This window comes from Bufo bufo, chromosome 1 (assembly GCF_905171765.1).
Source record: "Bufo bufo chromosome 1, aBufBuf1.1, whole genome shotgun sequence".
NCBI lineage: Eukaryota > Metazoa > Chordata > Amphibia > Anura > Bufonidae > Bufo > Bufo bufo.
Window position 1 is genome coordinate 254,827,825 of NC_053389.1, and position 14,054 is coordinate 254,841,878.

At 48.7% G+C, this 14,054-nt stretch overlaps 1 protein-coding gene across 3 annotated transcripts in view; it reads right to left on the minus strand.

Moving 5' to 3' along the window:
- Positions 1 to 12,622, minus strand: part of DENND5B (DENN domain containing 5B) — a 94,921-nt gene extending 82,299 nt beyond the window's left edge. For all 3 annotated transcript variants that reach the window (XM_040438914.1, XM_040438906.1, XM_040438898.1), the window contains exon 1: positions 12,411 to 12,622. In XM_040438914.1, coding sequence (XP_040294848.1) covers positions 12,411 to 12,525 — 115 coding nt within the window. In that variant the 5' untranslated portion in view covers positions 12,526 to 12,622. The remainder of the gene's footprint in view (positions 1 to 12,410) is intronic.
- Between the last annotated feature and the right edge of the window lie 1,432 nt (positions 12,623 to 14,054).

Genomic DNA, 14,054 nt, shown 5'->3' on the forward strand with positions numbered 1-14,054 from the left:
GAGTCCCAGTTTAATCGCTACTGCAGTCCTGGTTGCCATGGTTACTTAGCAATTTTTTTTAAGCATTATACTTACCTGCGATGTCTGTGTCCGGCTGGGCGCTCCTCCTACTGGTAAGTGACAGGTCTGTGCTATAGGCAATGCGCCGCACAGACCTTTCACTTACCAGTAGGAGGAGCGCCCGGCCGGTCACAGACAGCGAAGTTAAGTATAATGCTTCTAAAATTGCTAAGTAACCATGGCAACCAGGACTGCAGTAGCGTCCTGGTTGCCATGGTTACCGATCGGAGCCCCAGCGATTAAACTGGGACTCCAATCGGAACTCTCCGCTGCCACCAATGATGGGGGGGGGGGGGGCGGCCGCACTGGCCACCAATGTGTTAAATACAGGGGGGGGGGGGGGGAGTCAGGGGGCAGTCATGTACACAGTTCTTTTAGTATATTCTAACCTGAAGCGTCCCCATCACCATGGGAACGCCTCTGTGTTAGAATATACTGTCGGATCTGAGTTTTCACGAAGTGAAAAATTAGATCTAAAAAGCTTTCATGCAGACGGATCAGCGGATCCGTCTGTGTGAAAGTAGCCTACGGACAAGGATGACTGACGCGGATAGCAATCTTGTGTGCATCCGTGTTTTTTCACGGACCCATTGACTTGAATGGGTCCGTGAACCGTTGTCCGTTCAAATAGGACAGGTCATATTTTTTTGGACGGACAGGAAACACGGATCACGGATGCAAAACGGTGCATTTTCCGATTTTTCCATGGACCCATTGAAAGTCAAAAAACTGAAAACGGAACAATGGCCGCGGATGCACACAACGGTTGTGTGCATGAGGCCTTACAAAAATAAAAAATCTTGCAACTGACCATAAAATTTTGTAATCCAGTATGTATTAGATCCTTCTGATGCCAGGTTAATGGGATATTACTTCAAACTACAGAAATGATGAACAACCACCAGGAGTGTTCTACTCAAGAGGAGGGCAATGAACAGAGACCACTGGTGGCCAGACCGCGAAGGATACAACTGCCATTTACCGACCAGAGGCAACCACCCAACCCCACCCAGTGCTTCCCATTCATATATAAATCAGACCTGCATTGTGCATGAAGTCAGCACCTCATAAATCAGTAAGTAACTAGGGACCTTGGAAGACAGACAATGGTCAGCCAGGGGGGAGGTGGTCGAGGCACTCCAGGAATTTATATTCCGTTCACTACAAAGAGGAACACGATTGTGGTCAGTAAATTCTTTATTACATTCCTTTTTCAAAGAAGTCAAGGGAAAAATAAATAAAAGAAAAAAAGAAAAAGAAAACAGCACAGAAAAACCAAACACATTAAAGGAAGCCTTAAAAAAGGCACCATGTGACCACTAAGGCTACTTTCACACTTGCGCTTTCCCTTTCCGCTATTTCAATAGTGGGGGAAAACGATTCAGTTTTGTCTCCACTCTGTCAATGGGGACAAAACTGAACTGAACGAAATGGAGTGCAGCAGAATGCATTCCGGTCAGTTTGGTTGCGTCCCCATCGCAGACAGAATAACGCTGCATGCTGCGATGTGGTGCGGAGCAAGACAGATGAGTCCTGACACACAATCAAAGTCAATGGGGACGGATCCGTATTCTCTGACACAATAGAAACCGGATCCGTCCCCCATTGACTTTCATGACCATTTTAAAGATAATACAACCGGATCCGATGACAGATGCTGACTGTTGTATAATCAGTTGCGGAAGCGGTTTTGCTGATCCATGACAGATCCAGCAAAAAACACTGGTGTGAAAGTAGCTCCAGTCACACGAATATTCCGTCCATAGGAACACAACAGCAGGAGACAAGAAAACAAGCCAATGGTAGACACACTATCTAGGATATAGGATCACAAAATCTGGATACAACCTTGAAATGGTTGTATTTGGAATGAAACTTCACACCAAGTGAACCAGAAGGGGATACCCTCAGTTCCAGAAATCTGTGGGGCAGAAGGGGTAGAAGATCATTTCAAAAGGGACACCTAACTGTCCAGCTTCAGCAGTCCTTGTGGCTGCCCCTCACCAGACCTGTGGAGGGAAGCATACTTGTACCTACCTGCTTCCACTGCTGGGCTACTCCTCGGTTCACGGCTACGCACACATGACCCCCATACGCTCCAGAGGTTAATAAGTGCGGGGGGGGGGGGGGGGGGGGGACAGGTGTGCTGAGACTGCTGTAGTAGACTAAAGTAGGTTTCCTTAGCATTTAGGAAGGTTTCCCTCCACAGGTCTGGCATGGTGGTGGTGGGGACGCACAGAGAGGCTGCCAAAGCTGGACAACCCCTTTAAGCAGAGTAATAATTTCAAACGTGCCTTTAGAAAATACTGTTATTTTGAAAATGTATTAAAATTCTTGAAACAAGAGATGCAGCTAGTAAGAAAAAATAGAAGGAGATTACTCCTGCAGTGCTGTCCATTTGATAGTGGCCGTGCTTTGTGTTGCACCTCAGACCTATTCACTAGGCCATGTGACCAACGAACGTGACATCACTGGCCACGGTTCTCATGGAGTGCCACAGCCTCTTGAAACTGCTGATCGGCAGGTGTGATGGGAGTTGGACCACACCAATCAAATAATATTGATGACCTATCCTGAGGATAGATCAATATTAAACATGCACAAAAACCCTATTAAGGGCTTATCCAACCAAATCCATCTTTAGATGAATCCAATCAATCCCACAACCTGAAATGGAGAATGATGTGGTGTGTCTACTGCCAAGCTGCTTTGTCCCTTCTCCTATCCATCTTCGACCTGATGAGCTGTGCCACATCTGACAGTACAGTGGATATGGATCCATTGCCATGACGTTGTCACACAAACCATCCCTAGCAACAAGGCTGAATTGCCACTAAGGGTTTTTCTCTCACTAACAAGGCCACAAAATGGGAACTCCTAAATAGGGAGGATACCATTGCTAGGCCTCCACACCTATCAGACATTGAAGGCCTGTGCAGTGACAAATCCCCCACTGAATGATTTGCATCAAAAAGATTGGTCAATCTTTCACACATAAAGAGGACCAATCCTAGCTACCTTCTATCAGGCAATTAGCCAGGAAGATAATGAGGATTTCTTGGCAGGAGTCCTAACGAGCTGCTCCAGGTTACAGAGCAGATGTTGAGTTGTTGGCCTTTATTCAGCTTCACATGATCTTCTCCACCAATTCTACATGGGAATTGCAATGGCCATGAAAAAGCTGGCTCCCTTTTCCTTCAGGAAAACCTCAACTAACTCCACAGAAGGTCAATATCGGGGTGGGAAAAGCCTTTCACAATTCTCCAACTGGTGCCATGTTTCAGCAAAACTGAGATGTCTCCTTTCTCCAAAAAGAACCACTGAACCCCGCCCCCCTTCCTCCAGCGTTCCAGAGACCCTAAATGGCATATCTTCATTACCACGCAGGAATGGAAAAATACCTCTTCCCCCCAATGATGCAGGCTCATGACGGACAGTGCTAAAAGGTCAGTGCTGCATCTGGACCTCTTGGTATAGATCATATAACTATATAAAATTATATATAAACTGAGAACACACACATGGCTGACTGCCAGATAGGACTCTATTCTCAGCATGAAACAGGGGTCAAGCCTCACCGAACAGAACAGTAACCGTGCTTCCTCCACACCTGGCGCTCCTGCCCTACAGTACACGCTCCATAGCCATCACAACAAGTGGATACGACGCTCAACAGATACATCATTTAGGAGCCTAAAAAAGCTAGTTGACAAGCTGTGCTGACTGATGGTTCATCTCTGACCATAGCTTACTAATAATTGAGGCTCGGTCAATCGATTGGAAGATACAAAAGGTGCTTGTGGGTACACAATGAGTACACAGTTCAGTTTGTGACTTCTTGACGTTTGACCTTGTCTTCATATTGTAAACAGTCACGAGAGAAAAAATAAAAAAATAAAAAGTAAAGGTGACGCTGCAGCCAAGGTAATATGCTGTACACATGCCGAATGTCAGACCGATCCTCCGCCTGTCAGTCACACAGGCTTAACTTAAAGGGATATTCCATCTCAAAAAGGTCTATTTTAAACTCAATATCCATAGAAACATTTAAAAAAAAATGTTTGCCTGTTTCTTTTTCATTGATTGATCAGTTTTATCCTAATGCATTCTGAATGGAGAGCATTCCGTTCAGGATGCATCAGTTCAGTCCATCTTACGGTTTTTAGACGGAGAAAATACCGCAGCATGCTGCAGTTTTCTCTCTGCCCAAAAATACTGATCACTTGCCGGAATGCCGGCATTATTTACATTGAAGTGTATTAGTGCCGGATCCGGCAAAACGGATCCTGGTTTCTGGTCTGCGCATGCTCAGACCTTTAAAAATGCAAAAAAAATTAATAAATACCCGATTCATTTTTCCGGATGACACCGGAGAGGCGGATCTGGTATTTCAATGCATTTGTCAGACGGATCCGCCTGACAAATGCCATTAGTTTGCGTCTGGATTGCCGGATCTGCCTGCTGGAATACTCTGCCGCAAGTGTGAAAAGTACCCTAAAATGCTTGAAGGGGGTTGTCCTATCTTGGACATTAAGGGCATATCACTAGGATATGCCCCTAATGTCTGATAGGTACCTCTAGGACCCGCACTTAGAACGGATCTCAGAAAGTGCAGGAGGACGTACCAAGCATGCGCAGCAACACTCCATTCATTTCTATGGGAATGCGGAAAATAGACTACTGTTGGCTTGGCTATTTCTGTAAGCCCCACAGAAGTGAATGGAGCTGTGGCTGCGCTTGCGCAGTGCACGACCTATTCATTGCCATAGGACTTCTGAAAATACTCATGGTTGCCATATGGTATAAATCTCACAATATTGTACAGATCTTTACAGATGCAGTAATACCAAATATGTATAGTTTTATTTTTCGTTATAAAAATAAAGACCTTTGTAATCAAAATGGCAACCCTTCAGTACCCTGCGCGACAAAAGAGGGAGGCCCCTTCATCTCTCCAACTTATGGTAGGGCTACATGGCAATCATTGTAGCGCTCAAGTATCACAGTGTAGCAAATGAATGGGGTTGGTTGTGGGATTTAAATGTTTGCCGCGAAAAACCCAACTCTGCTGGATTTTATTTTTTTATGTTGGAGTCACGGTTGAGGCAAGTTGCGCTGCAATCCCTATTCATTTCCATGGCTGCCCTGCTACACTTCAATACTTGGGGGACGACACCTGTCACTGGGCCAAAATTACCATGTAGCCCTACCCTTAGCCTGATATGCCAACCGCAACGCCAAAGTTCAGGATTTAAATTCCAGTATTCTGTTCTGGCACAGGAATAGAATATGCAGGACACCGCCAGTACCCACAAATCCCACCGGGTTTCAGGCATCAGTACCGGCACTCTGCCAGACAAAATACCGCCTTGTGTAGTGGCATTGCCTTTTTTTTTTTTATTTGCCAGAATCTGCGACAGAGGCTCCTGTCAAAACCTCCATCGCAAACCTGAACCTAGGCTAAGGGGTTAAACGACTTGCACCCCTGCAAGTGCCAACATGAACACAGCTTCTAAACCAGTATCATCACTGCACTGTAATAGTGCCCCGCAGAGTGTTAACTACCTTCTCACCTCAACATACCGCTACACCGCAGAGCGGGGAGGAGGGTAGAGAAATGTTACATTACAAATCCGAAAATCTTCTGAGAAATAGGGCTTGTATTTATCCTCTAATTGCAATCTCTGTACCATTAAAAGTACAGTGTCTACACAGTAGCAACTCTTTACTGGGGCCTGGACACTTTCCCCCAGTGGTGTCCTCCTGCCTATCTAGTCTCCGGCAGCACAGCAGAGCCATCTTTCAGTCTAAGGCCTCATGCACATGACCGTATCTTGTTTCCGTGTCCGATCCGTTTATTTTGCGGATAGGATGCGGACCCATTCATTTCAATGGGTCCGCAAAAAAACGGACAGCACACCGCTCCGCAAAAAAAATTGTGCATGTCCTATTTTTTTCTAGTTTGCGGACAACGATAGGCATTATTACAATGGATCCGCAAAAAAGAAAAAACAGATGCCATACGGAACGTCATCCGTTTTTTTTGCGGATCCGCAAAACACATACGGTCGTGTGCATGTAGCCTTAGGCCTCATATGCACATAGTAGGGAAGGATTGCACCCACCTCTGTTTTGACAGGGTTGCTGATTCAGCCCCTACCCAGTGGTGTCCTCCTGCCTATCTAGTCTCCAGCAGCACAGCAGAGCCATCTTTCAGTCTAAGGCCTCATGCACAGTCCGCAAACAGAGGATCTACAAAACACAGATACCAGCTGCGTGCGTCCCGCACTCTCTTGTCCTGCCTTATTGTAAAAATGCCATTTGCAGACAAGAATAGGACATGTTCTCTCTTTTGTGGGACAGACATACGACTGCATGGATGAGATCAGCACATGGGTGACATCAGTGTGCAAATGCCGCCCCATAGAAATGCAGATTGGACGTGGACTGAACATATGGTTGTGTGCATGAGCCCCTATCAGCATCCTCTAGTGATAAAGTGATGACCCATGTGAAAACATTAGGAGCAACAGTTGTTTCGTGGTTCAAGCTTCATATTTCAGCAATGATCACAAACACAGCCGTAAATCCTAAATCTGTGGTGTCCTCCTGCCTATCTAGTCTCCAGCAGCAAAGTGATGGCCCATCTGAGAACATCAGGAGCCACCAGATCTTTCCTTGGGCGAACCTCATCTCTTTTCCCATTTCTGAACAGAATTATGCAAATGACGGCCAATATGGCAGCAAACGCCAAGTCACCAAGTCATCGGAGAGTCTGATCGCTCCTCTCATCACTCTGCTGGAACAGAACACATCATTAATCATTTATCACCTAATTCATTTTACTTTCTGGAGCAAATGATGCAAATGACACATTAAGTGGCAGTAGAAGGATGGCCTCCGAGCGAAGATGGGGGCTAGCAGATATCCTGGAGACAAGCTTTTGATGGAGGAGCGGAATACTAATACACGGGCAGATTATAGCCGGCCATAGATATAAGTACCATCCCCCATAGTCTCCCATGAGCTGCTCCAATCTTTCTTCTAATAGGCTGACTACCAACAATGGCCCCGATTTACTAATCCTGTCCATGGTGTCTAGACCTGTACCAGATTTATCACAGGGGCTCAGGCAGGAGTAGACACCTTGTCTAGCTCTACACTAGTTATCGGTCGGCGTAGGCCTGTTTCACACTGACACAGCCTGGCTGTTCACAGCATAGAGTGCCGGGAATCGGCTTGACAAAAAAAAAAAAAAAAGTCTCGTGTGGCGGCATTTGTCCATCCGTTTCTCGCCATGTTTTGACGGATTGCAGCCAGATCAGCGCCATTTCAGCTAATGTGGCCAGACGACACTCCCACAGCGTCCAGCAATGCTGAATTTGACAGGCTTCTCGGCCAGATCGGTAAACGCTAGTGTGTAACTAGCCTTACTTTGTGCAATTTTGGTTCAAAATAGTGCATCTTAGGTCTCGTCTCTTTTGCCACCAAACTTCCCCTTTTTGAGCAAATCAGGGGGGGGGGGGGAATAAAAAAAAAATATATAATGTGTAAACCCCAAATTGGGCCAACTGCATCATGTTTCAGGTTTAGACACATTAGTCAGAGTCCATTCACACGTCCGTAAGTGTTTTGCGGATCCGCAAAACACGGGCACTAGCAATGTGCATTTTGCAATTTGCGGACCGCATATCGCCGGCACTATAATAGAAAATGCCTAATCTTGTCCGCAATTGCGGAAAAGAATAGGACATATTCTATTTTTTTGCGGAAACGGAAGAACGGATGCGAAAGTGCGGATCCGCAAATGCGGACAGCACATTCCGGCCCCATTGAAAATGAATGGGTCTGCACCCGTTCTGCAAAATTGCGGAACGGATGCGGACGTGTGAATGGAACCTAAATCTGTATAAAAGTATACTAATGCTCCCACCACCTCCAAAAATAATGTCCTTCCTTATAAAGCAAAATTTCTTTTTGACAACCCCTTTTTATTAGGACAGGTACCACCAGCAACATGGTCAGAAGTTCTATGATAGTTTTCAGGGTTCGGCCTGAGTCACAGAGGTGTGCTGTCCGTGGTCTCCACAAACCGCTCACGTATCCATTGACTTTAATGTACGGGGTCACACATCAGATTCCATCAGGACACCACAGAAGAATGCCCCATTTTGACCGCGATTACAGATCCCTCACACACATTATAGTCTACTGGTCTGTGAAAACCACAGACACAACACAGATGCCATCCATGTTTGGTCAGTGGTTTTCACGGACCATTGGTAGGAGACTCTCTGGAAGCTAATTCTCAGCCTAGCAGTGTCCGTCGAACATGGATGACACAAGGAGGGCAAACAACGGACACATGGACCAAACATGGATCCTTCACGGATGACCCACTGACCATCTCATAACCACAGACGTGTGAATGAGCCCTTACTGGTGACTTTATGCCTGATTTTCAATGTCGACAGCAGGTCATCCTAAGAGATGTTTAGCTTTGTGGGTGCTTGTTGTTGGAGCACCCCAATATATCAATAAAAAAAATAAAAAAGCATTAGGAGGTACCTTCAGAAATCAGAGCACCCTTGTAATTCTCAGATGTGAGTGGTGCCCTAGAGTAAGAGCCCCCCTCCACCATTGGTTCTGTGGTCGGGGTGTCTCAAATGGGGTCACCCTCCACTACTACTATTCATCCATATGGACAAGTAACAAATCGCTACAAGAAAGGACAATGGGCACGGAAAATCCACATACCCATGCCCGTCTGACATCGTACATACCTTTTGGGGATATCACCCAGCTCTCCCGGATGCATAAATAGCAAAAATGCTAAAAGGAATATGGCAGACTATGTGAATATGTCATTTAGGGCTATGGGAAAGCTGGATGTGAGTAGTCCTAATGGATACCACCGGCACCAGGGATCTGACCTCTGCCCTGTGTGCCAGCAACAACCACTTGACCACATGATAAGGAAGAGCAAACATCTTCACTTGTGCAAACAGAGACATTACCCCAAATAACCTGCGAAAATGAGATGTCTGACTGAGAAGACGTCGCCCTCAGCAGATCCCATCAACCCCTAATCAGATCAATAACAGGGTCCAGCCTTTAATTCGGCAGGGGGGGGGGGGGTATCGTCTAGGTCAGAGGGATTTCAGAGAGGGGGGCGCACCACCTAATTAATCAATGAAATGCTCTCTGTTAGTGATGGTCCAATAGCTTCACTACTGGATGACGCCCAGAAGAAGTCATTTGTGATGTAGATGACGTGGAGCAGTACGAGAACCCTGGACGGCCTGGGGGCTTCTAAATTCAGTGCCAATCACCTGCACTTTTAACACATCACAGCCAATTAGACTGCCCCTGTGGAATAATTAACACGTACATGACGGCGGCGGCACAGCAAGGAAGGTATACCTACCTGAAGAAATGCTATAGACATAGCAGAGCTGAACTGCTCATTTTGCACAACACATGGAGAAATAATAATGCATTTTTGCATAGGACTGCAGGGGGAAAAAAACGGCACCAACTCAGATGACATAGGACTGCAGGTAAGTATATTTTCATTGTGAAACTATGTGGCTCTACTGAGTTAAATCACAAACTGAGCTCTGCTGCATCTATACACACACAAATGGACTGGGTACATCACAAGAAAAGGCAGCAGGTCAACCTGCAGTCCCATGTAAAACCAACAAAGTGATAGCATCAGGAGTTGTGACAATGACAAACCATCCTTTTGGAACATCTTGTAGTGGTGGATTAGACCCGAGACTAGCAGCGCCCGGGTGACAGGGATAGAAATATCAGCACACCTCACAAGCGGCTGGTTCACTTCCACAAGACTCTAGGAAAGCTGGGTGACAACCACGGGAGCCGCCATATTGGATGTCACTCAGTATGGCAAAAGAAAACAATCCCAGGGCTTCTTAAGGCAGCTAAATTTTTTCACTTCAGCGGCGCAAATGCGCAACAGACAGGACTGATAGGCCGAGGCGCAGCCGGCGACTGTGGTCACTGGAAAAATGAAAGCAGTGACCCAACTGGTTGGTTGCTATGGCAACTGTGCCACGCTGGCAAAAATGTAACTGGGTGTTCGGTGCTATGCAGTGCTAAATCCACCATAAATTATTAATTGAGGTACAGCACAGGGCACTGCCAACATACAAATCTTACCGGAATGGCACCCCAAGTCCCCTGTCACTTGGCATAATGCCAGGTACCACTATAATATTTCACATAATCATGGTACCTATATAAATATCAGGGAGAGATTGACGTTACATGGCACAATAGGTTTCAGACTGGTAACCATCAAATTGACATCTCCTGCCACAGCTAGTGTCACCTCAGACAAATCCGTTCTCCGGCCTGCCACCCCTGCTCAATTGTTGGATGCTCTGGTGGGCGGTCTGATGCTGTCTGCTCCATCCTAACACCCCAACTGTATCCTAGCTCCATGCTGGCACCCCAACTGTATCCTAGCTCCATCCTGGCACCCCAACTGTATCCTAGCTCCATCCTGGCACCCCAACTGTATCCTAGCTCCATCCTGGCACCCCAACTGTATCCTAGCTCCATGCTGGCACCCCAACTGCATCCTTGCTCCAGCCTAACACCCCAACTGCATCCTTGCTCCATGCTGGCACCCCAACTGTATCCTAGCTCCATCCTGGCACCCCAACTGTATCCTAGCTCCATGCTGGCACCCCAACTGCATCCTTGCTCCAGCCTAACACCCCAACTGCATCCTTGCTCCATGCTGGCACCCCAACTGTATCCTAGCTCCATCCTGGCACCCCAACTGTATCCTAGCTCCATCCTGGCACCCCAACTGTATCCTAGCTCCATGCTGGCACCCCAACTGTATCCTAGCTCCATGCTGGCACCCCAACTGTATCCTAGCTCCATGCTGGCACCCCAACTGTATCCTAGCTCCATGCTGGCACCCCAACTGTATCCTAGCTCCATGCTGGCACCCCAACTGTATCCTAGCTCCATGCTGGCACCCCAACTGTATCCTAGCTCCATGCTGGCACCCCAACTGCATCCTTGCTCCATGCTGGCACCCCAACTGTATCCTAGCTCCATGCTGGCACCCCAACTGTATCCTAGCTCCATGCTGGCACCCCAACTGTATCCTAGCTCCATGCTGGCACCCCAACTGTATCCTAGCTCCATGCTGGCACCCCAACTGTATCCTAGCTCCATGCTGGCACCCCAACTGCATCCTTGCTCCAGCCTAACACCCCAACTGCATCCTTGCTCCATGCTGGCACCCCAACTGCATCCCTGCTCCATGCTGGCACCCCAACTGCATCCTTGCTCCATGCTGGCACCCCAACTGCATCCTTGCTCCATGCTGGCACCCCAACTGCATCCTTGCTCCATGCTGGCACCCCAACTGCATCCTTGCTCCATGCTGGCACCCCAACTGCATCCTAGGTTCAATCCTGGCGCCCCCAACTGCATCATAGCTCCGGCCTGGCTCACCAATGATACCCCTACTCCATCCAGGCGCCCAAGAGTGCACCGCCAATGAGGCGAGGCGATTGCCTCTGGCAGAACCAGATAGGGACACATGGGGGCAGCGGAAAGTCCTTGGGCAATGAGTGTTTTCATTGTGGAAGCGTTTATCTCTGCGTATTCAACTGTATGGCTGTATTACCCTGTATGTTTTGTAGCACTATATGTAATGTTTTCCAAGTATGTCTTTAACAGTAGGGCTGGAGGGAAGGGGTTAGGTTGAGAATTTGGCTGGGGGGGGGGGGGAGGAGGAGGAGGAGGCACGTCATTTCAGTTTTCACCTCAGGCAGCAGAAAAGCTAGATGCACCCAAATTGTACCCCTGCCCCAGCCCGGCTCACCAATGATGCCCCAGCCCGGCTCACCAATGATGCCCCAGCCCGGCTCACCAATGATGCCCCAGCCCGGCTCACCAATGATGCCCCAGCCCGGCTCACCAATGATGCCCCAGCCCGGCTCACCAATGATGCCCCAGCCCGGCTCACCAATGATGCCCCAGCCAGGCTCACCAATGATGCCCCAGCCAGGCTCACCAATGATGCCCCAGGCAGGCTCACCAATGATGCCCCAGGCAGGCTCACCAATGATGCCCCAGGCAGGCTCACCAATGATGCCCCAGCCAGGCTCACCAATGATGCCCCAGCCCGGCTCACCAATGATGCCCTCTCTCATGCCCGGTACTTCCACCAATATTCCCTGCTCCAGCCTGTCACCACTGCCCTCCGCTAATTCCCAGCCTCAGCACAGAACTCATTCCAGCCGCAGCATCCCTCCGCCATGCATCGTGACCTCCGCATATCCCTGCGCCAGTCTTACCGGCCAGCTCGTCAGGCTCCAGCCCGCTGTCCGCATCCGTCCCGCAGATCACGAAGTAATGGGCGAAGCGACAAGGAGGGGCGGCCGAGCCCGAAGCTGAGCTGCCCCCGCTCATCCTGGCTTGTGAGAAGTGTATATATCCCGGGCCTGCCGCTCTCAGCACCGGCCCCGTCCACAGTCCATGTCCTCTGGCACTGAGCAAACGGCGTCTACAACCCCAGGCACCTGAATGAGTGAGTGTGGGCGTCCCCGGGATCTCGATCCAATCTCTGCCCGCTAGGTGGTGCTGCCACAAAATACCGCCCACTGCTAGGAGCGAAGGAGAGCAACTTGTCTGTCACACCGGGAAAAACCACGCCCATAACATGGAGATAAGGCTAGATGCTGCCAATCACGGCGTGAAGGCTGTATTCCTACAGCAGGAATTTCGCTCTATGACACGCCCATAATAGGAGCGAAGGTGTCAATCAGTCTTAAAGCCACGCCCACTCAGTAGCCAGCGTAAACCCGCCCTCTGTCCGTGATTGACAGCTAGTCTGGCCACTGTTTCTCTAGCCTGAGGCGTCACATACCACAGGACTATGTGACAAGGGCTGCGATGTATTTGTGCCCTAGGGGGATATATAAAAAATGTTATGTGTAGTGTGTATCTGATTACTGCGCTGTGTGAACGGTGTTTAAGGTTACTGTTTGAATATGTTATGTGATGGTGTTTGTCTTGAGGTAAAAGGTCAACCTGGGCAATTGCCCAGGGCAGAACCTCCTGCCCATAGCAGGTGGGAGCAGGGGCAGACTGGCCATAGACTACTGGGAAACTTACCTGTGGGCCCAGGGGCATACATAGAAGTCATTGGGCCCCATAGCAAAAATCTGAATTGGGCCCCCTAACTCCGCCCCCTACCCACCCCTGGCCCATCCCACCACCTGCCCTGGCTCCTCCCCTGCCACCCCGTTGTATTCCTACTGACCCAGAGAATAAAGGGCACAGGTCAGTTTTTCCGCAAAGGGAACGCCATAGGAGCAAAACCCGTAAAACGGTGGAGGATTTGTGTTTTTCTTTTCCAATTCCACCCCATTTATTTGCGGGGGGCCCCCTTATTGTTTTTCGCCCCAGGGCCCCATTTCACCTAGAACCGGCCCTGGGGACACCAGTGGAGTGTGCTGCCCAGAGGTCGCACTACATTTTTTCCAGAAGAGTAAAAATACTCCTCTTAACAATTTTGACTATTTTTAGCCGAGGAGGAGTAGGAATTTTGCGGTAATTCACATATATAATGGACAGGCTCACATAACGTTATGAGGCTGATATTTATACAGGAAACCATTGCTAGTCTCCCATGCAGAAATAAATGTAGACAATTTTACATTTATCCGACATCATACACTAAACATAAGACCACTGCCGCCATACACAGCGCCCACCTGACGCCACCATCCACTGCGCCCAGCTGACGCTGCCATACACTGCGCCCACCTGACGCCGCCATACACAGCGCCCACCTGACGCCACCATACACTGCGCCCACCTGACGCCGCAATACACTGCGCCCATTTGACATCGCAATACACTGCGCCAACCTGGCGCCACCATACACTGCACCCACCTGACGCTGCCATACATTGCGCCCACCTGAAGCCGCCATA